This window comes from Ailuropoda melanoleuca, chromosome 3 (genome assembly GCF_002007445.2).
Source record: "Ailuropoda melanoleuca isolate Jingjing chromosome 3, ASM200744v2, whole genome shotgun sequence".
Lineage (NCBI taxonomy): Eukaryota > Metazoa > Chordata > Mammalia > Carnivora > Ursidae > Ailuropoda > Ailuropoda melanoleuca.
Window position 1 is genome coordinate 113,711,186 of NC_048220.1, and position 24,307 is coordinate 113,735,492.

General features: G+C 39.1%; 1 protein-coding gene across 10 annotated transcripts; it reads left to right on the plus strand.

Moving 5' to 3' along the window:
* The first annotated feature begins 59 nt into the window (after positions 1-59).
* TMEM267 (transmembrane protein 267) lies at positions 60-19,274 on the plus strand. Of its 10 annotated transcripts, XM_034656951.1 has the most exons (6): positions 379-731; positions 2,800-2,918; positions 8,308-8,507; positions 11,674-11,910; positions 13,227-13,614; positions 17,369-19,274. In XM_034656951.1, exons 5-6 carry the CDS (start codon positions 13,303-13,305, stop codon positions 17,702-17,704), a joined length of 648 nt encoding a protein of 215 aa, XP_034512842.1. In that variant the 5' UTR covers positions 379-731; positions 2,800-2,918; positions 8,308-8,507; positions 11,674-11,910; positions 13,227-13,302; the 3' UTR covers positions 17,705-19,274. The 10 variants fall into 10 exon arrangements, with proteins under 10 accessions (XP_034512843.1, XP_034512846.1, XP_019657826.1 ...); XM_034656952.1 differs by lacking the exons at positions 379-731; positions 8,308-8,507 and adding an exon at positions 60-326; XM_034656957.1 differs by lacking the exon at positions 11,674-11,910 and having other exon boundaries at positions 378-731.
* The last annotated feature ends 5,033 nt before the right edge of the window (positions 19,275-24,307 follow it).

The window sequence follows — 24,307 nt, forward strand, 5'->3', positions numbered from 1 at the left end:
CTCTCCCACTCCCCCTGCTTGTGTTCCCTCTCTCGCTGGCTGTCTCTATCTCTGTCGAATAAATAAATAAAATCTTTAAAAAAAAAATCATTTAAAAAAAATAAAAAAGAATAATTATCAAGAAATCCCCAAGGGGGCGTTGGAGCGCTATGAAGGAGCCGCGGATCTGCACGATCGCTCGGTCCCTCCCTCGTGAAAAACTCCGGCTCCCAACCTGAAAGATCCCGTAAAGGAAGCCGGAAATTTCTCTACCCCTTCGAGATCCAAGATGGTCCGTGGCTCCTAGCTCAAGCGTCTGGATATAGGGCCCGTGCATCCAACATTAGGTGAGGTCACTTCTCCGTCCCCAGCTTCCCAGCCTCAAGTAAGGCTGCCTTGTGCGTCTGTCGACTGCTAAGTCTGGGGCACGGCGCCGGCAAAGCCAAGAACGAATGCTCAGGTTTGACAGAGGAAACCAACAAGGTACTTTACACTTCTCACCCCGCTGTCCCAAAGGTCTCCTTACGGGGGACAGCGGGGAAGAACTCGTGCTACCCACCCCCTCAACCAAAGTACAGCGAGCTACCGGTACTCGTCCGTCAGGAATGGGGCCAGTATCCCGGCGTCCTCTCCGCCGTTTGGAGCTGGAGCCGCTCTGGCCGGCGTCCGGCGTCTCTATGGTGCCGGCCGAGGAAAGGGTAGAGGGGCGGGGCCGCCGTTCGCGCTGCAGGCTTCGGGCTGGAAAGTCGAAGGTGGGCGCGGCTGAGCTCCGCAAAAGGGCCCGGGCGGGAGGGGGGCGGAGTGGATGCAGCGAAACTGCGACCTGAGGTGGGAAGCCGAAGCTCCGGGTTCCAGATGGGGTGGGCGTGCGGGGGCGGCGAGCGCGCGGGAGCCGAGAGCCAGCGGGGTGTGCTTGACCGCCGGCACTGTCTGGCGATCCCGGGATGTGCGCGAAGTCCCGGAGTGTTCCTCCGGCTTCGTGGAGCCTTCGAGATTCCACAGGCACCCAGTCCTCGCCTAGGCTCTGCGTCCCTGGCGTTTCCCTCGCCCAGGGCAGGGTGACGGGGGTCTGGCCGGAGTTGCCCATTGCCCTCTTTAACAGGGCTCGAGAGTTCTACGTGCCCCGGGTCCCAGGAGGCGTGGATACACTAAATGTGACAGGGTCCCTTCCCTGCCTAGGAATTGCTGCGTTCCTTTGACGCCAGGGCTTCCTGCCCTATTTTCTTCATCGGCATTTTTAAATTACTGCATCACACCAACCTTGGGAAAGAATGATTTGGGGAATTTGCTGAGACTTGATATATGTTTTAATTCAGAATTGTATGTTTTATTCCTAATGGTGTAGGAACTAAACATTTTATATTCCGGCTCTGTGGAACTGAGCAGGATTTGTGTTTCTTTCCTTTGCAAATTAGCTGTATTATATTTGGCATCTGCTTTAGGTATTATGGCATTAAGTATATTAGAGGCGCCTGGCTGGCCCAGTCGTGGAGTGTGTGACTCTTGAGCTCCGGGTTGTGAGTTCGAGCCCCACATTCGGTGTACAGATTACTTAAAAAAATTAAAATTAAAAAAATTAAATACATTAACTTTCACAGCACTGGCATTGAAAAAGACTTATTTGTAAAGCAATACTAAAGGTAGTTATCCGATTTTAGACTGCTTTTACCTCAGGTATTTGTAAATATTTGTGTGATGGGAGAGTAAAGCAGATGATACTTGGGGAATTTGTTCTTTGTTTTGGCAGAAATATTTGTCTTAAGATTATTAACAAACTGTACAATAGTGTATAATTAAAGTAACTGGCTAATTATGTTTGTGGAGGTAAAATTACTACTATGTATACTTAAAGGCCCCATAGTTGATGACATTTTACTGTAATGGAATGAGGTGTGGCAATTTGACCATTGTAGAAAGTGGCTGCAAGTCATAAGGACATGTTAGGCTATTATAAGATAAGAAAGCCATCCCCAAAATATTTTTAGTTCATAGGCTGAGGGTTGCTTACCTGCTTACCCATTGGATTAGTATAATAAAGTATTTATTAAATACCTTCAGCACATTAGATTTTATGTGTGTGAGGCTTAAAAGAAAATTATAATTACTACTCTTAAGGGAACTGCCCAACAATAGTATGTAAAATAAACATAAAGTTATTTTTACAGTTTTTGAGGTTCCAGGGTCCATTCTGTTTGTAGGCGAGAGGTAGGAAGTGGAAAAAGGAAGAAAAAGGTATGAAGAAAAATGGGTATACTTGGGTGTCTTAGAGACAATAAATAAAAGGCAGTACACTTATTAATGTTCTTTCTCTCCCCCCCCAAAATGTTTTTTTCTTATCCTGATACTCAAAATCTAAGACAAGGATGTTAAATATATGCACTAATAGAGTGAAATAGATGTCAGAATTGTGTTTCTGGGACCATAACTATACCTTTATGAAAATGGAAAGAAAATTGTGTTAGATACCTATTTCTATATAACAAATTACCCCAAAACTTAGAGGGTTAAAACATTGAATGAGTATTATCTGTGTCTGTGGGCTAGGATTTTGTAAGAGGCTTAGCTGGGTGATTCTGGCTCAGGAGCCCAAGCAGTTGTAGTCCAGATGTGTGCAGGGCTGCAGGCATTTAAAAACTTGACTGGGGCTGAAGAATCTACTTCCGCGGTCACTCATCTTTTTGTTCCTCTCTCGTCAAGCAAGCTGTTTTATACTTTCCATTTATAAAATGCATTTCATGCTGCCCCATTATGTGTACGTGTTCCTATTCACAAACCATGATATAGTTATATTATTATAAACAATAAGGTTTTCTTTTTCAGGTCACTAAATTTGGATCATCATTTAAATACTTGCAGTGATCTTTTGATGTTTCACTTTGCTCATAACACGTCATTAGCTACCCTGTCTTTTTAAAATTTGAACTTATGTAAAACACAAGGTTAGTAACATTTAAATATACTTTGGGGTGATGAAAATTGTTTCAAGCGTAAAAGAAGATGAGTGTAATGCAGTGGCTTTATAGTGGCATTATGCAATCTGCAATTAAGTGGATAATGACCTCTTTTTGTCCCCTTTCTGGAATAAGATTTGAAAATAAATTTGTAGTAAATGCAGTTATGAGCATAGCCTGAGTGGCAGCAGAGCTTTTCTGTTGAGTTTCTATGTGTGTCCAGCCTACGTTCTTACACGCATCCACCTGAGTGGCCTCCTTTCTTCTTTGGGCTAATTTGCAGGCCACAGCTTCCTGAAGGAGGGAAATGTTGCTGCTAGCGTAGCACTCTCTGGCGTGGTCCTTAATTGGAATTTGTGTGTCCCAGTTCCCATCCAGCTAAGTGGATACTGGCATCTATCTTTGGTTCAAAAGGATATTTTATAAACTTTAAAATTATATGCACTGCATGTTTAAACATGTTAACTTCTTTATCCATGCAAGTGTCAAGAGTTTATTTTGCAAAATAGAAACAAATGATTCATAATTTATGGGACTGTAAATCATGAGGTTTATAGAAAGGTTTCATGACTTGGAGTTATCTTTTGCATTTTTACATTTTGGTCTTGCTTGAAAGTACGTTGAAATCACTCACTTCCTGATCCTGGAAGAATCTGTAGACTTTAACCCAACCTCAGTTCTTTTCAGAACAATTTTCATTATTGCAAATGACCAAGAATTTGAGGATTGTTGTAGACTCCATTATCATTAACAAAATAGTTGTTCTGTGCAAAGCAAGTCTTCTTCACAATATGAAAGAATTAAAGTAATCAGCTTATTTCACCTGGAGATGTAGAAATCTTTTGTACAGGCTTTGCATGTGTCAACTAATACATAAATAGGAACAAATTATTTTTATATTATGAATTTGACTTACAAGAATTGTATGAAATTTTATTAATGTTTATCGATGTTACATATTCTAATATTTTTATTAATACATATAATGTTATAAGTATGTTTCTACTTTTCAAAAATTATACTTTTAAGAGACTGACTTTAGCATCATGTTCTGAGTTGTTTAATGACTTCTGACTAACTTCAGAGTAGCTTTATTTGTTTTGTGGTCATATTAGTAAGACATTGAAAATGTTTTGGGAATTATGGGTGCCTGGGTGGCTCAGTTGGTTAAGCATCCAACTCTTGATTTTTGGCTCAGGTCATGATCTCAGGGTCATGAGAGCCAGCCCTGTATGGACCCCCGCATCAGGCTCCACATTGGGCATGGAGCCTGCTTAAGATTTTCTCCCTCTCCATCTGCTGCCCTCGCCCCAGCGCCCCCACTCGCGTGCTCTCTTTCCCCCCTCTCAAAAAAAAAAAAAAAAAAAGAAAAGAAATGCTTAGGGAATCAAAGAAAGGGGAAAAAAGTACTGATCATATGTAAGCCCGTGAATGAGATACAAGCCAAATGTACAGTTTTCTGTATTATTAAATGTGCATTATATGTATGTATTTTTAACAAAAATTAATATTTTACATATTTTATAGGCTACCTTTTAAATTTTAATATGTTGAGCATCTTTCCATGTCAAAAAGATGGGAATAGTGATTTTTTTTAATGGCTGCATAATTGTGTGGCATTTATTTCGCTAGTCTCCTATTCTGGACAGTTTCTAATTTTTCCTTATAAACAATGCCATGCCGGGGGCGCCTGGGTGGCACAGCGGTTGGGCGTCTGCCTTCAGCTCAGGGCGTGATCCCGGCGTTATGGGATCGAGCCCCACGTCAGGCTNATCAGGCTCCTCTGCTAGGAGCCTGCTTCTTCCTCTCCCACTCCCCCTGCTTGTGTTCCCTCTCTCGCTGGCTGTCTCTATCCCTGTCGGAATAAATAATAAAATCTTTAAAAAAAAAAAAAAAAAACAAAAAACAATGCCATGCCGAAGATCCATATGTAACTCTTTGTATTTGAATCTACTTATTTGCTTTGGATAAATTCCTAGAATTGAAAATGCTGAGTCAAAAATATTTGCTTCTTTTTGGGGCACCTGGGTGGCTCATTTGGTTAAGTGTCTGCCTTTGGCTCAGGTAATGATCTTGCTCTCTCTCAAATAAATAAATAAAATCTTTTAAAAAAAATACTTGCTCATTTTTAAATGATTTTTGATACATATTATCAAATTGTCCACTAGAAAATTATACCAACTTATACTCCTGCTAACACACAGTACAAGAGATCATTTCCTTACCATTACTAACAGAAAGCATTAGCAATCTTTTGTCAATCTTACATTGAAATCTCGTTGTTTTAATTTAAATTCAATTGATTGCTAATAAAGTTGAAACCCTCTAATAATTTTTTTGATCATTTGTATTTCTTCCTTTTCCAAATTGCCCTTTCATAGACATTGCCCACTTTATTATTGGGATATTTATTTTTGCCTCTTAATTTTAAGAGTGCTTAATAAAGTAAAACTTCTAAACTTTCCCCATCATAAAAGTTCTAAATTTCCTCCATTTGTCTTTAGCTTTGCCATGTATAAGTTTTACATTCTGATGTAGTCATGTCTATCAATATTTTAAAAATAATTTTGAGCTCCTCTGTAAAAGTCAAGCCAGCTGGACTATGTAGACGTCTGTTTACAAATTCATGTAAATATCCCAAACTTGATAACCAAACTACAAAAGCTATCTAATAGAAATTTTCCAGGCAGCTAGTCAATAAAACTGATTCCCTTTCTTAGTCGAACCAGGGAAATATTCTATTATGTTGCAAAACTCTGATCCATGTGGATGTGACATTTTAAAACCTGGAGTTTAAAACCCGGAGTTGTTTGATTAAACAACTCTACTGTATTAAACTATGCACTGCACTGATTGAAAGCAGATGATCCAATCTCAGGTTTCATCTGGTGTTCCCAGTTTCTCCAGACAGGACTGTCCATGTGCTAGTGATTATTCTCTCCGGTACTACTTAGCAATTGAAACCTAACAGACTGACTGCTAGTGTGGACTGCTCTTCCTGTCCAGCATAGTATATTTGTAAGTATGCTGTTCTAATGCAACTGGAAGAAACAGAGCCACTTTCTACCATATGTGCTGAGAAGGCCAAATACTGTCTTTTCCAGCCTCCCTTGCGGCTAGTCATGTGATGGAGGCCCAGCCGATTGGACACATACCCTGCCCCACTCCAAATATTGTATGAGATCAAGTAAACAATCACTGCCAGGAGTCTTCGATGGCAGCAGCAGACAGTGCAGCACTGCGCAGTGCCGGTGGTAATATCTGGTGACAGGTTAGGCAGGGTAAGCTGTGCTCAGTGGTGCTCAGTGGTGCTTAGTGGTGGGGAGGTCTCCACCACACCAGTTGTCTGGTGTCATTTTCACTGACGTGCTTGAGGCATAGCTTTGAGGCCTGATTCTTGAAACCTGGCAAAACTGTGATTTCCTTTTAATAAATTTGGGTTTTTTTGCCTTTACTGCCAGAGTGTTTTCTTTTCCATGCACTTAAGAATCCCAAGGGATACAGAATCGGGGTTAAATAGTAATTGTTCCTCTACCAATTTAGAATCATATACGCATTCCCCACTCCCCCATACACATGCTTACTCGATTTCTGGACTTTGTATTCACCTTTCAGTACTTATGTTACTCTGCTTTTCCAGTTTATTGGCATTAACTCTTTTAAATGAAATTTAGAAACATTTTGTGAGGTTCCTAAAAGGAAATCCCTTTATGATTTTAATTAGAATGATATGAAATTTATTGATTCCATTTGAGGAGAATAACACCATCAATGTTGTCTTCTTACTCAACAAAATGGCCTGGCTCTTGTATTAGTTAAGTTCCATCAAAGAAGCAGAGCTACTTTGCCTGGGATTTATACAGGGGTTAGACGTTCTGTAATTGTGGGGGCTGGGAAAGGAGTCAGGGCAGACTCCTGCCTCTGAGTCTGTTGTTGAGCCTGGAGCGGTTACAAATCAGCTAGGTAGACACAGTGGAGAAGGGAAGGTGGATGTGGAGGAGAGCAAGAACAGAATGGAATCTGTATTGGCTTCTCACCAACTCCCATTTTGATGCTGTGGGTGATCTACGGGAGAGGCTAGCGCTCTTGACCCTGGGATTGCACATGCAGACAGGATTTGGAGAAGCTGAAGGAGCTGCAGGCCAGCCCGCTTCCCCATGCCAACAAGACGAGCTAACAGATCATGTCCAAGCTCCACATGCAAGAAAGAACTATTACAAGAACTTTACAAGGAAGGGAATTCTGGAAAATGTGCTTCCAACTAAGCTGAGCTGACAGTATGAAGCCATCAGAGTTCTAAAGAACTGATTGACCTTTTGTGGCCTTTAATACAGCTTTGTTGTTTTCTTCATAAATATTTCCTGTTTAGTTTATTCCTTGGTATTTGGGTTTTTATTGCTCTTGTGAATTTTTTTCCCATTTTTTTCCTTAAAATGATTGCGTGTATATCATAAAGATTATTTTAGTATTTATCTTGAATTAGCCACCATTTGCAACTTTACTTCTTATGGTTTTCAAAGACCATAGACAGCCATTTCACTTGCGAACAAATGTAATTATTTTTTTCTTCCTGGAAAGGTAATGATTTATTTTCTTTCCCCCTCCCTCCATCCCTTCTTTGTCTCATTACATAGAATGAAACTGCCAGAACAATATTCTAATAGCTATACTGTTTCTAACTTTTAAGGTTATGTTTCTTGGTTTTCATCATTTTGGTTTCTCATAAACTAGTGTTTCTCAATGTTTAGTGAATATAAGAATCACTTGGTATTCATACTTGCTAAAAATGCAGATCCCAGGGTATTTTATATGCAATTCCTGCTGGATAACAGATCCAGTGTATGAAGATTTTTCACGAATTCCACACTTACTGAGCGTGAAAGGTGTAGTAGTGAACAAAGTTGACTGAGTTCTTGTGCTCTGAACTTTTATTTTCCTTCCTGAAATGTGTACAGAGCATAAATACTTGAAAACAAGTCTTTTTGGCTCTAAAGGTATTACTTGCACCACCATTTAAGCTTAGTTTCTTTGAACTAACTAGGCCACTCTATTTTTTTTTTTAACCAGTTTAAAAGTGATGAGTTACATTGCATTGTGGTCAGAGAATTTGGCCTGAACATTTACAGTTTTTAGATTTTATTGAAGTTTTTCTTGTGGATGAGTAAATGGGTAGCTAACTTTTGTAAATGTTTCATGGACATTTGGAAAGAATGTGTTTTCCATGTAAAATATGTAATTTTAGACCTGAATATGAAATCAAACTTGTAACTATATTATTTAGATTATCTGTACCTATTTTTGGCTACTTGATATAATTTCCATATTTTACTGCTTTGTGGTTTGTCTGTAAGCATCTTCTTTTTTTTTTTTTTTTAAGATTTTATTTATTTTTAGAGAGAGAGCAAGAGTTCAAGAGAGAGCATGAGCGGGGGGAGGTACAGAGGGAGAAAGATTTTCAAGCACACTCCACTCTGAGCACGAAGCCCAATTCAGGGCTCGATCCCACAACCCTGAGTTCATGACCTGAGCTGAAATCAAGAGTCAGACGCTTAACCAACTGAGCCACTCAAGTGCCTTGTAAGCATCTTATATAACTTTATTATAACTTGAATATCTTATCCCTTTTAGTCCCACTAAGTCTTTTGTCATGAATTCTGTATTTGATTTTAATATTACTATGGCTGCTTTATTTGGCTTATATATTCTAGATACATATTTTCTCATTTCTTTTTTTTTTAATTTTTATTTTGTTATATTAGTCACTATACAGTACATCCCCAGTTGTTGATGCAATGTTGCATGATTCATTATTTGCCTATAACACCCAGTACACCATGCAGTATGTGCCCTCCTTAATACCCATCACTGGCCTAGCCCAATCCCCCACCCCCCCTCCCCTGTGAAGCCCTCAGTTTGTTTCCCAGAGTCCACAGTCTCTTATGATTCATTTCCCCCTCTGTTTACCCCCCCTTCATTCTTCCCTTCCTTCTCCTACCGATCTTCCCACTTCTTATGTTCCATAAATGAGTGAAACCATATGATAATTGTCTTTCTCTGCTTGACTTATTTCACTTTATTTTGTATATGGCTGAGACTTTTTGTTTGAGGCATTTTCTTATGAACAATAACTTAGATGTTTCCTTTTGTCCCAATCTGTTTCTTTATAGGTAAATTTAATAGGTTCACATTTATTGTGGTACTTGTGTTTGATGTTTGGTCCCTTTTGCTCTTTTGGGGGGTTGGGATGATGGTAAAATCTTCTTTCATTTTTTTCCTTTTCTGCTTTGCTGTACTGATCAAGTTTTTTTAATTCCTCTTCTCTCTCCCTAGTGATTTAGAAGCCCTGTTCCTCCATCCTTTTTCCCCCAGATATTATATATAGCTATTATAATTTCTAAGGCAAAATTATTGAAATTCATAATTGTCACAGAGGTGCCATAATTTAGTTTATGTAGAATCCTACAGTCATGATCCTTTTCTCTCAGAGCTTTATTAATGTTGCCCCATAGTATTTTGGCATTTATTGTTGGTATCAGTCACATTCTCCTTTGCAGATAACCTTTGGGGGGGGGCAGGATTTGGAGACTCTAAAGGATTTTATCTTTATTTTTTGAATTTATTTTTTCTTTCAGTGCTTAATTCTTTGTCATTTTTTCCCCATCAAGCTTTGAGAAAATTCTTCAAAAATGTTCTTATTCACTAATTGTGTTTTTTGAAGCATTCATTTTACTATGCATTATTCCTGTTGAGCTTTTATTTGGGCAATCAGGCTTTTCATCTCCATAAACTCTTGTTTTCAGCTCCTTTTACATGAAAGCCTGCTGTTGTTATTGACAATTAAGTATATTTTCCTAACTTTTTAACATCTTTGTTGGAGTATAATTGACACATAATAAACTGTACAATATTTAAAATGTACATTTTGATACATTTTGATGTATATATGAAACTATAAACCATGAAACTATCACCACAATCAAGATAATGAACACATGTTCCCCCAAAGTTTCTTTTTTTTTTTTTTAAGGTTTTATTTATTTATTTGAGAGAGAAGACAGCCAGTGAGAGAGGGAACACAAGCAGGGGGAGTGGGAGAGGAAGAAGCAGGCTCATAGTGGAGGAGCCTGATGTGGGGCTCGATCCCAGAATGCTGGGATCACACCCTGAGCGGAAGGCAGACGCTTAATGACTGTGCCACCCAGGCACCCCCCCCCAAAGTTTATGCTCCTTTTTTATCCTTCCAGCCCCACCAATGTGCTTTCTGTCACTTAAATTGGTTTGCATTTTCTTGAATTTTATATAAATGGAATCATGTTCTGTACTCTTTTAAAAACATTTCCAAATGAAAATTTCAAATATATAGAAAAGTAGAAGATAATATAACGAACTATAGTATATCCATTACCTATATTAAACAATTATAACATTTCCCATACTTACTTCATTTATTTACTTTTTAAAATTAAGACTTTATTTTTTATTACAGTTTTAGGTTTACAGAAAAATTAAGCAGATCGTACAAAGTGTTCCCATGTTACTTCTCCCTCTACACACATTTCTCCTTATTATTAACATTTTGCATTAGTGTGATTCCCTGTTACAATTAATAAACCCACATTGATATATTGATTGAAGTTCATAGTTTACATGAGGGTTCATTTTTTGTGTTGTATAGTTCCGTGAGTTTTGACTGTGTACTCTGTTTTTCTTTTCTTTTTGATTTGGTTTATTTCATTAAGTATTATTTTGAAGTTCATCAGTGTTTTTGTATGTATTACTTTTTTGTCTTTTCCTATTCCATGTTTTGTTTATCCAGTTGGGTTGATTCCCGGTTGGAGCTAATGTAGATAAAGCACCGTGAACATTCATGTACAAGTCTGTGTGTGGATGTATGCTTGCATTTCTCGCAGGTGAATACCTAGGAGTAGAATGACAGAATCTATGATAGAAGTATGTTTAACTTTTTGAGACACTGAAAAGTGGTTTATCATTTTAAATTTCCTCCAGTCAGTGTATGAGAGTTCTGGTTGCTCCACATCTTTTCTACATTTGGGATGAAAAGTCTTTAATTTTAGCCATTCTAATAGGTATGTCTTATATCTCATTGTGGTTTTAATTTGCATTTCCCTAAAAATTAATGAGGTTGAGTATATTTCATGTGCTTGTTGATCACCTGTATATCATCTTTGTAAAGTAACTTTTCAGATCTTTTGCCCATTTTTATATTAGTTTATTTTTCTGTTACTGTGTTTTCAGAATTCTTTGTTCTGGATATAAATCCTTTATCAAATATGAGATATGCAGATATTTTCTTCCAGTTTGTGGCTTGTCTTTTCATTCTCTTAACATAGTCTTTCAAAGAGCAGAAGTTCTTAATTTTGATGAAGTTCAGTTTATTAATTTTTAAAAAACAGATCGACCTTTTGATGTTGCTTTTAAGAACTCTTTGCATAACCCAAGGACACAAAAATATTTTATGTTTTCTTCCAGAATTTTTATAGTTTTATGTTTTACTTTTAGGTCTGTGATCCATTTTGACTTAATTTTTGTATATGGAATAAAGTATGGTTTGAGGTTCATTATTTTTGCATGTGGATACCACTTGTTCCAGCACCATTTGATGAAAGGACTGTCTTTTCTCCATTTACTTGCTTTTGCATATTTGTCAAAAATCAATTGACAGTGTATGTGTGGACCTATTTCTTTTTTTAATATATTTTTTATTTTCTTTTTTTTTTTTAAGTTGGCTCCACACCCAGTGTGAAGCCCAACATGGGGCTTGAACTCACAACCCTGAGATTAAGACCTGAGCTGAGATCAAGACTCAAGTGTTCAACCAACTGAGCCACCCCGGCACCTCTGTGTGGATCTATTTCTGATCCCACTTTCTATTCTGCTTCATTGCTCTATTTGTCTGTCTTTATACCAACACCACGCTGTCGTAATTACTGCAGCTGTGTAAGACTTGAAATCAGATGGTGTAAGTCCTTCAACTTAGCTCTTCATTTTCCCAAGTTGTTTTCCTGTTCTAGTCTTTTGTGTTTCTCTATAAATTTTAGAATATATGTAATGATCTATGAATAGTTTTTATTACAGAATGGAAGTTGAATCATTCTTAATACATCATTTAGTTTTTCTTTTAGTCTCAGAACTAAAAACAATACAAAACAAAAACTTCAGGTATCACATAACATTGATAACTTTAACTGGGTAAATGATTTCAGTATTCTATGCCAGGTAAGTACTCAGCATAGAATTATGATTGCCTTTTTATCAATTAAAGTTCTGTGGTTAGAGGCAACAGAAAAGAAAAAGGGATTTATTGGAAGATGCTGGGGTAGCTCATAGAGGTAAAGGGTAAGCTGTAAGGGCAGCTTTGAGAAACTTCAACATTGAACCTGAGAAGTTGACGTCCCTATGGTTCTTTTTTCTTTGTCTGCTCCATGTAGTGAAGCCCAGCTCTATAAGAAGAAAAGGAACTTTCTCCCACCAGCTCCATTTTGGAAAATTCTAGAAGGAGGTTTGATTGGTTCAGCCTGGGTCACCTTAATTAGCAGATTATTTATCACTAGTCTAATCACTACTGGAATTGATGACTAATTAGTAATTATGAATTAATTACTTATACTGATAAGAGAGACAGGAATTCTAATTGGTCAGCTTCAGAGTTTGGGTATTGTGATGAGCAGTTTTCCTAAAGGAAGGTGATGCTGTTTTCAGAAGTTTGGAAAATAGTTGCTGGGTACACGGACACAATGGATGCCCACTACCATGTAGCACACGTTGCTGAGAAATAGAACTGTTTGATGACCTCAAAGTAATAGATTGCAGTTGGTGGGCTTTCTTAAATTCATTTTGATACATACTAACACATAAACTGTTGTTCTGTAAAGCTAACCTGTTCTCTTTCGGGTGCATAGCATATTGTATAAAACATGTAAGCAGTACAATTTTGTTATACTTGAAAGTTACTGGGAGAATAGTCTTAAATGTTCTCACCACATGCACAAAAATGTGACTGTGAAGTGATGGAGATGTTAACTAACCTTATTGTGGTCATCAGTCCACAATACGTCTGTATATGAAATCACAGTATACACCTTAAACTTAGCAAGTGTTATATATCAATTATATCTCAATGAAGCTGAGAAAAATAACATGAAATTACTGACAACAGTAAAAAAAAAAAAACCCACCAGTTTTTACAGTTTGGTTTTGTATTTGTGAAATTATTGCTGATATTGTTTTGCTTAAATGTTATATGGCATTATTCTTTTCCTCTGCTTTCTATTTTAGGGTGACTGGGGATGTGAACCAGAAGAAGCTGCTTGTTTCCTGATGGCTTTTAGTGCACACTGACAGGGCGTCTGGGATGGCATCTGAGGCTGAGAAGACCCACGCTTTACTCCAATCATGTAGCACCGAGTCTCTTATTTCCAGCCTTGGTCTGGGGATATTTTGCCTCGTAGCCGACAGACTTCTTCAGTTTTCAATAATTCAGCAAAACGACTGGCTTCGCGCCCTGTCAGATAACGCCGTCCATTGTGTGATTGGCATGTGGTTGTGGGCAATTGTCATCGGAGTCAAGAAGACAAATGACTTTGGAGAAATCATTTTAGCTGGATTTTTAGCCTCTGTTATTGATGTAGACCACTTTTTTCTAGCTGGATCTTTATCTTTAAAGGTAGGAAGCATATAAGTTTAATTTTTCTGGTCTTTTAATTTCTGTAGCGCCATTATATTGATCTTCACAGCATCATTTTAGAGCTAGGGAAGATTATCTTTATTTTAAAATAAGAAAGCCCATTCATCCTTTTTTTTTTTTTTTTGAGCACTTAGTAGTTCCCTGAAGGTGAACACAGACATGGTGCTAATCAAGTTATTGGCGTCACCAAGTGCCAAGGATGCATACAGAGCTAAGGACTCAGTAAGTGTACCTGAGAGTTCAGTGCTGGCTTTACCGAGGACGGCACTTAGCCAAGTCTTGAAGGAAACGTTCGTCAACTGGTTTAAAGTACTGGGGGTCATTCTCAGGGCTCTTCTGGGTATTTTCCCACAATTCTTTCTTCAGGACCACACTGAGAATTTCCCCCTTACTCTTCATTTTTCACAGTTCGTATGCAGCTTCTGAGTGTTCCCTAACAGGGGAAGAGCTTTAAGATGATTCCCAGTCCTGGGGAATGACTTCGGTGGATTCATTCCCCAGTCCCTTATGGGGCCAAAGATGTGCATTTCAATGGGCTGATTAGGCCACAGTCCCTGGTGGAGAAGTTTGAGGAATTTCACTGCGGTGTTTAGCTATACAGTGGCCTGTTAGCTTTGCAAATGAACAAAGCTTGAAATACAGCTCACGTATTTTCTAAATGTCAAAAGATTTGCCGCCCTTTTCTGTGTTTATGACATGTAAACACAACAGGGCTGTGCGTTGTTCACCAGTGGTCTGGAACAGTGCCTGGTCATCTAGTTGGCGTTCAGTAGACATTTGTTGAATGAACGAGAAATGATGACCTCTTCCTTTTATGTGTCACATACCAGGTATTTCTCAAAGGTTGTCTCACTTACTAAAAAACTTCAGTAAGGAATCAGTAATTCCTGATTAAAGACAAATTTTAGCTTTTTTGCTCTAAGTGGAGGCAGAATAACATTGTGTTTGAGACTGGAATCAGAAGACGTGAGTTTGAATCCTAGTATGTGGTGTTAGCAGAGCACTTTCTTCTTTAAGTCTCAATGTCCTCGTCTGTGAAGTGTGGATTCTGTCATTACTGACCTCATGGGGCGGTCGTGGGTGTTAAATGAGCACATTAAAGGACAGATCCCAGCAAATAGTTCACAATAAATGTTAGTAGAGATTGGGATAAGCTATCAAGCATCATAAAAAGTGTGGCTCATAAATGCATTCATCTAGAATTTATCCTAATTTTTAAAAACATTTCGGCTATGCACTGTATTTATTCTTTGATTCACTTAGAAGCAGTAGTGTTGAGAATATGAGCCATCGAGTCAGACAGACTCTGTCTGCCGCTTGCTCACTGCACAACCTGGGGAAGCTACTTGGCCTCTATAAGCCGCAGCGTCCCCCTCTGTAAAGTAATCCCTAACCCATGCGACTGTCGTAAGGATTAAATGAGATGGTGCACATAAAGTGTAGCACAGTGCTGGTATCAATCCTTTTTTTAAATGAAATATGAACATTTTTTCACATTAACTGTAAGATTGTACGTAATCATCAGTTACAAATACCAAAACTAAAATAAGTATTTATGATACGCTTGTTCCTTCTGTTTGTAATTTTTAAATATCTCTTGTTCCTTCTGTTTGTAAGTGATCTATTTTTACTTCCTTGATTTTATGGTCATGTCCTTTTCTTCTTTCATTATTATTTTTCTATGAATGAAAAATCTGGGTTGAGATTTTACACATCAGCCAAGCAACAGAAATTTCTTCTTTCTTCTTTAGCATCTATTAATATAAGTAGACTTTACAAATGAAAGTGTAAAGAGTCAATGTCCCTTCAGACATCCAGAGCATAACTGCTAATCACATCAACTTCAGACTGTTGCTCTCTTCCAAGGAAGGATTACCACAGGCTTCCTTGTCCGCCCTGCTGTTGAGGAGCGTGGTTCAGTGTGGCTGTGGAGGGAAAAACCCAGGTGGAGACAAGGATGGAATAACAATACAGAAATGTGGGGCACCTGGGTGGCTTAGTCGGTTAAGCGTCTGCCTTCGGCTCAGGTCACAATCCTAGGGTCCTGGAATCAAGCCCCACATTAGACTCCCTGCTCAGCAGGGAGTCTGCTCCCTCTGTGTGCCGCTCCCCCTGCTTGTGCTCTCCTTCTCTCTCTCTGTCAAATAAATACATAAAATCTTAAAAAAAAAACAAAACCCAAACAATACAGAAATGCTATGTGTTCTGGCGAAGTAGAAATAAAACAGCTAAGAATATGGAGAAGGGTTGGGGCGCCTGGGTGGCACAGCGGTTGGGCGTCTGCCTTCGGCTCAGGGCGTGGTCCCGGTGTTGTGGGATCGAGCCCCACATCGGGCTCCTCCGCTGGGAGCCTGCTTCTTCCTCTCCCACTCCCCCTGCTTGTGTTCCCTCTCTCGCTGGCTGTCTCTCTCTCTCTGTCGAATGAATAAATAAAATCTTTAAAAAAAAAAAAAAGAATATGGAGAAGGGAGAGGAATGTAGCGTAAACTCTTTGATGGATGTTCAGTCAGTAGGTGAGAGTTAAAGACACTGGTTTAAGGGTCGTGTGACTTCACATGGTGCCAAGGTCCAGTCTCTTTAACGGGTGCCTTGCATTTTAATGGTGGGAAGGTTATGCCTCTATTTTTTTTTTTAATGGGAACCTAATTTTTTTTTTTTACTCCCCCTTTTCCTCTTTACCACCCGGTGTCCAAATGATTCCTCTCCCTTCCTTTTTGCCATCTTCTCCCCCGGAACCAATGCCTTTTAAAGCTTTGAATCATGCATGCTTTCAAATCCTTGCTTTGTAGCCAGTGCTCTCATCAACCAGGACCCTTTTCAGTGTTTCTCTTTCTAGTGGTAATTTTAGATCAGTCTTAGGTGCCCTCGTCTTTCCTGGCTTGTGTTGGGAGTGTGAGAGAAAGTGCGCTGATGTGCTATGTATTTTAATACTTTAGAGTATTTGAAGTTTTAGGTGCTCCCTGCCTTCTGTCTGTGCTGAGCGGGGTTTGGTATAGTCTTATTTGCCCTTGTCTGTAATGTTTTTGAGGATGTGTGGGGAGACTCAGATTTAGGCAACCTTCACTGTCCTTGGCTTCCTTTTTATTTAGAAATTATCTAATTGAAACTTAACCTTTAGAATATGTGAGAACAAAACCTTACTCAAGAATCATTCAGGGATTAACCCTGAAATTTTCATTTGTTTAGTTACTGATTACATTTTTTTGTAACGGTTTAAAATTTTTACTGGAGTTTAACTCAACTTTTAACACTTATTTAAAATAATATAATCTTTCTAAAGGTTGTCATAAGTGCATTCTGAAAATATTCAAGGCAGATATAAAGTGGTTACAACAAAAACATTTCCCTTTCATGCCCTTATTAATAGAATATTGTATTCAGTTGTGAGATTTTTTTCAATGCTTAGAGGCCCCAGATAAACTCCAAATACACGCAAACCATACATTTGGAGTATAAATTACATTTGTATTGTGACTTTTCTAAGCAAATAATAGGAAACTTTAAAAAATTAATCACCATGTCCTTGAGACCTTGGTTTCATTGTTAATGCAGAGAATATCCCACTCACTCTTCTTTGCTTTCTGTGTAACAGATTTAATACATGTGACCTAGAAAATGTCCCCATTGTATTTCTAATAGACTCCTAGAAAATGTTTTAGAATATTAAGAAGCATTTACCAAATTTTGTTTTCCAACAAGGAAATGATACTATAACCACCGCTCTCCCCGGCAGGCTGCTTTGACTCTTCCACGAAGACCTTTCCTTCACTGCTCTACCGTCATACCGGTTGTGGTTGTGACCCTGAAGTTTACTATGCACCTTTTCAAGCTCAAAGACTCATGGTGCTTTCTTCCCTGGATGTTATTTATATCGTGGACCTCACATCATATCCGAGATGGAATTCGTCACGGCCTGTGGATATGCCCATTTGGAAAAACTTCTCCTTTGCCATTCTGGCTTTATGTCGTCATCACCTCCTCTTTACCTCACATCTGTTCGTTTGTTATGTATTTCACAGGGACCAGACAAATGATGTCGTCAAAACATGGAATCCATATTGACGTTTGAGGTAATTGTGTGGGCGTCTTAGAGAAGCAAATGGTTCAGATGATGATAGTTAAGGGTGGCTGACATTATCAAGTGAATTTTTAACAGTATATTATATTAATTATTATAATTCCTGAATCCTCTTGCTCAGGAGGCATGTACACTTTTTAAGAAAAAATTAGATATTTGTTGTAATTCTACTTCTCTCTTCTCTAACCTCTAGTACAATATTAGAGTTTCATTTATTCCGTGATAGATTTTTTTTTTTTCTGTTTATCTGGCTTTACTACTAGCTCTGGTAGATTGATATCCAGTTAAGTTTTCTGGAGGTATGGGTTTAAGGCAGTCCATTTCAGGATGAAAAACAGATCAAATCGTGGGGTGACTAATTTGTAAAAAGTCAGCATTTGTGTCCACGTGTTCCTGAAATACTGGAACAGTGAAGCAGCCAAAATAAATGAAATCATGAATAAGATGTATAGTGAACACTCCCGTTTCTCTATTTCATGTATGTTGATCCTGACTGAAGTTCGATTGGCCAGGTATGTTAGTGAGTTGTGATTACCGGCAGAATCTGTTTCAGCGCCCTTGTGAGAAATCACTCTACTCTCCATAAAAGATAGTGACTAACAGAAGATCTAGATTATTGTTTCAGGAATCACTTTAGGAAGTAATTATTGTAATATGTCGACTGCGGTAACATCCTATTCAAGTATTATTTTTTTTAGTTTCTTTGTCCAATAATCTCATGTGTTAAGGTTTTAACTGTTCTGAAAAACATAACTAAGTTTAACAAAATATTTGTTAAAAATTAACAAAATATTGATACTTGGCTTATAGCCATGGAATTTGAATTGACACAAAAAAGAACTTAACAGTTACTTCAAATGTGAAATCTTGAATGTGCCATTAAAATTGTTTTAGTTGCTGCCAATTTGTTTACACACTATTTTAAAATTCATCAGTTAAATAATGTTTAAATATCTGCCTGATACTGAGAAACAAAGCATATGTTTTTCAAAATGAAGGATTTTTAGGAAATTTGCTTTTTCCTTTGTTCTTGCAGCTTGATCTGTTAAAAATGATTAACCTTTATTAGAGAAGGAAAATTTAGTTGCTGTAAAATCTTACACTTTCACAGTTCAATGTTACTTTGATATAAAAGTCAGTGTCCTAATGGCACTTGCTGTTTTTTTTTTCAGTATCCTATGTAGCATTTGCTGTCTTTAGATTTTCTTACACATTTGTGATTTGTAATGCTAGTGATTGTGTGCCTTATTCTCTGAGAAATGCTGAAGCAATGCCTTATCCAAAGCATATTTTTCTTATTTATTAGGTTAAACAGAGCTCTGTAAATTGTTGTAAAGTTTCATGTTCTTTAGTTTTTCTTTTTGTTGTTAACCAGTCGGTTGCAATCTATTATGTTTTAGAATCTATTAGATTTTACAATCTGTTATCTTTCAAGAGCAATGATTATGTCAGTTTGGTTGGTATAATAAATATTATATAGTGGGGGTAAATTTGAATAAGGTAGAGTTTTTTTTAAGTATATAATTTCAGAAATCCATGGAAATAAAGCATATATCTTGTATCACTTTTTCTGACTAAATGATGAAACTCTACTTTTTTTCTTTCTCCATATTGGACAAAGGAATGCCATTAAAATATAGGGCCTTATTTAAGAATGTCACACTGGCATTTTGGGGGCTGTTCTCTAACTTTTTGTATTAGAAGGGAATTCACTTTGATCGTGACTCCTTGCTTAAATAGTACAAATTTTAAGTGTGGTTTATCCTTGTTCCTTCCTCTGCCATCAGAAATGCTCCTTGTCCTCTAAATGGTCTATAACAGCTGTGGTTGTAACCTTTAGAAATATAACAGCCGGGGTGCCTGGGTGGCACAGCGGTTAAGCGTCTGCCTTCAGCTCAGGGCGTGATCCCGGCGTTATGGGATTGAGTCCCACATCAGGTTCCTCCGCTATGAGCCTGCTTCTTCCTCTTCCACTCCCCCTGCTTGTGTTCCCTCTCTCACTGGCTGTCTTTTTCTCTGTCAAATAAATAAGTAAAATCTTTAAAAAAAAAAAAAAAAGAAAAGAAATATAACAGCCAACTTCCCATGCCACCATTTTGTTTTTTAATCTTATTGAAAAAGTTTCTGTCAGTACAACATTATATTGAAAATTGGATATCTTGTTTGCATGTGTGTGTTTTCTCCATCCACTAGATGTCCTCCATTCACTTAATGGAGGCTGGTCCACTGATCTGACCTTCCAATCTACTGTTTTCTTGAGGCATGTTAGTTATGCTAACGACTCAGAAGAACTTCCACCTTTAAACTGTTTTCTACTCATCCTCACCTCCTTTCTTCAACTTAGGCAGCCACCATCACTACCTCCAATCAGGCAGACACTCCCTGGCTCCTTTTTCTTTTGACAATTACTTAGTTTTCCCCATTTTCCCAACTAAAGAGGAGAGGAAATAGGGGCTATTCTGGTCTTTGCTCACTACTGTCATGGCTAAGCCTTTTATCCACCATAGTTCTCAGTTTCCTTCATTTGATAACCCAATATATTACTCATTCTCAATCTTTACCCTCACAGGCTACCCTCTAAGACTCACTTTTACCTTCTTTGATGATATGAGCACCTGGATCTCTTTTTTCCTTTTATTCCAACCCTTGATTTTACCCTCCATCATCAGATGACTCACCTGAATATTCCTTTCTTCAACCACTGACTCATCAGCACATCACATGAGCCATGCACCAGTACAACAGTCCTCTGTATCTCTGTAGGGGACACCGCTCGTTGCTGAGATCTCAGACGTTGTGTACTTTTTCTAGACCAGTGGTTCTCTAACATACATCAGAATCACCTGTAAGACTTGTTAGAACAGGGATTGCTTGAGACCTACCTCCAGAGTTTTGACCCCATAGGTCCCAAGAATTTGCATTTCCAGCAAGTTCCCACTTGATCTTGTGAAAGGTGAAATGGAAATGGGGTTATTTGTGTCAAGGGGTTTTAAAATGAAGCGGGAGGCCATTAAGGAGGGGGCCCTTTTGCACGTCCTCGCTGGTGGAACCATGAGCTTTTGAACTGGGCCAGACTGAAAATATTCCAAGGACTCAGGCTGAACACCTGCAACTTGCTATAGTCAGAGGCTTTCTTAACAATAGCCTTAGTAACCAATTACATTGGTCCAAGAGTAGCTTTCTGCCCTCAACACCAATAAAAAATTATTTGTAAACAATCTATACAAACTTTACTTTTTTGCTTTAAAAACCTGATTTTTCTCTCTAATGGGACATTATTTGGGTTACTACCCAAATTTGTGTACCCCGAATTTCAATTCTTTGATCCCAAATAAACATTCTTTCTTAATTATTGCCTCCTGACAGTTTTAGGTTGGCAATAGGATACTTCTGTTCAGGAACCACACTTGAAGAACCATGACAGTAGACCCATACTGTTTCTTTTCTTTTTTTTTTTTTTTTAAGATTTTATTTATTTATTCGACAGAGATAGAGACAGCCAGCGAGAGAGGGAACACAAGCAGGGGGAGTGGGAGAGGAAGAAACAGGCTTATAGCGGAGGAGCCTGATGTGGGGCTCGATCCCACAACGCCGGGATCACGCCCTGAGCCAAAGGCAGACGCTTAACCGCTGTGCCACCCAGGCGCCCCCCCATCCTGTTTCTTTAACTTCATTCCCTTCCCTCCTCTTCCTTGAGCCAACTCTTTGCCTTATCCATATCTTTAATTTTTCCCAACCTTCCTTTGCTGCCAGTTCCGTCCAGTCCTGTGCTAGGTACATTTAACTCTGTTCCTGTCCTATCTATGCAGTGCTAGAGGTTACTGTTTACTGTTTCGACACTCCGGTGCCCAGCTGTCCTCATGTACTATCCAATTAGCCAACCCAGAATAATCCACATAGTCTGCTTTCCCCAATTCTGCTTGAGGCCATGCGTCTTTAAATTTGTTACAAAACCCCGTTGATTTGGCCTGCTACCTAACTTCAACTGCGTATTTAATAATACTTTACTTACTGCTGAACAATTTTTTTTCAAATATTGTACCAGACAAGACAAGCCTCAGAATATCTGCCCCTATTAGATCCAGCCCCAATCCAGGAAGCTCACAGCATTCCACTGATCTGAGAAATTCATATTGATATTCAATCTCCTCAATTACTTTGCATTAATCTATGGCATTGCCACATGTGTCCCCTTGGCATTTCTTTACTTCCCAGAAATAATGACACTAATTAAAGTGTTTCTGAGGCATTTTACCCTTTGCCTGACCTTGCAAGCAGTTCTTTGGCTTACATACCCAGCAGTGCTAAGTAACGTTGCTTCGACGTCTGGCACCAGGAGGGGAATGTCAAATTCAAGCTCTTATCCCCATTCTGATGCCCCTCAGTACTCTGTGTGAGCTTTCAAAGAAAGCACCCATCTGAATTCACACACCCTCTCTCAATATTCATTTGCCTTAATTCAAGCATCGCCCAGGTCCCCAGGTCAGCAACATTGGCGCCACGCACATAATGTGGAAGGCAGAGAGAAAATTTTCCTGGGATACCTGAGTGGTGCTAACTAAAGTATAAAATGTGGGATAGTGGTTACATAACAGACCGCATGCAGGTGTGACATATCTAAATGACACCGGTCATACCTCACTACCCTCAGCTTTTGTACACACCCACAGGGAATGCTTGGAGCTTTTTAGAGTATTCATGAGTGACCCTGTTATAAGGACCTCATTGTGTGCTCTAGAGGCCCTGCTCTTCTTGGAGAACCGTGTGTAAATACTACCCTTCCAGCTTCCTGGACTGCCACGGCTGTATGTCCAGAGTCTGTAACAATCGTCTCTCTGTTAGGCCTGGCCTCCTGGCCAGCAGAGACTCTGGTGTTTCTCTAGATGCTGAACAGATTGGCACAGGACTGTTCTTTGTCAGTCTGGCTTCCTGAAGGGTGGCATAGAGCCCAGGCCAATCCTTCTGGAAAGGTCTCTGCCATTCCTCAGGTGTGAGACCCAGAGCCAATCACTCTGTAAGCTCTCTGCTCCCATCTTCACCTATCGATCCAAGGGAGATGGGATTAAAATAAACGTCAGGGGAATCTTTGAAAGGGTAAAAATATTACAGAAGAGTGAGAATGAGGAATGGAAGAGAGATGGGAAGCCTGTCTACTTGGCCTGCTTAGGGGTTATAGGGTGCATGCCTGTGTGTCCCGAATTACTCTTCTTTTGCTGCTAGAACAAATTACCATGATTTTAGTGGTTTAAAACAAGATAAGTGTACTATCTTACAGTTCGTTATGTCAGAAATCCAAAACAGGTCTCACTGGGTTAAAATCAAGGCATCAGCAGGGATGTGTTCCATCTGAGTTCCTAGGGAAGAATCTATTTCCTTGGCTCCTTCAACTTCTAGATGGCTGCCTACACCCCTCGGCTAGTGGCCCTCTTATTCCGTCTTCAAAGCCAGCAATGGTAGGTCAGTTTTCTTCTTCACATGTGTCTTTCTGATCCTCTTTCCATTGTCACCTCTCTCTCGGGCCGCAGCTGGGAAGATTCTCTGACTTATGGACGCATGTGATTAGCTTGAGCCCAGCTGAAAATCCAGGTCAAGTTCTCCATCTCAAATTCTTTATCACATTTGCGAAGCCCCTTTTGCCAAGTAGGGTAATCTATTCACAGGTGCCAGGGATTAAGACATGGAGATCTTTGGGGGCCATTCTTCTGCTTACCCCTAGAGATTTTTAATTGTTGTTTTGTTGCTGGTGATTTTGTTTAATACGAGCTGGCGGGACACCTCTCACATACTTAAGACTGCTCTCTTGAATCCTGTGCACTGGACTGGAATCTAGCTCTGATGTCTTTGGGCAAGTCACATGTCCTTTCTGGGCCGAAGAGGAATAGGCCAGATATCTTCCAAGACTCTCTTCCTGCGCCTTCTATAATCCCAGCTCATTGTCCCAATAATGCTGGGGCTCCTTCAGTTCTGGGGAGATAGCCTCCAACTTGCCTTGCCACAGTTAAGTTTGTTCTTTTTTCCTTTGATATTGACACTATGGTTCTATTTGTCATCTATTTTCTCCATGTAGAACTGTTGAATTTTTGTACAAACTCTTTCTCTATTCTCCATGAAAAAAAAACAGGTTTAAATTCTTGAAGTCCTTGGCCAGTTAAACATCCATAGTTCATTTGGGTGAAAATGAATACAGTATTTGCCCTCATACAACACGGGATCAGTTGGCCAGTAATGTGTTCCTATTCTGCAGCATGCCTTGTTTTAAAAATTAATGTTCTGGGTGCCTGGGTGGCTCAGTTGGTTAAGCATCTGCCTTTGGCTCAGGTCATGATCCCAGAGTCCTGAGATAGAGTCCTGTGTTGGGCTCCTTGCTCAGCGGAGAGTCTGCTAGAGATTCTCTCTCTCTCTCTCTCCCTTTGCCCCTCCCCCTGTGCGTTCTCTCTCTCTCTCTAAAATAAATAAATCTAAAAAAAAAAACAAATTAGGACACACTTGGGCATTTACCACTTATGATCAGTTAAAGTAAAATGCTCAGTTGAGGCAAGTGATATCTTGGAATAGTAGCTCCAGGATGTTGGTTAGGGAGCAACCAGTGCAAAG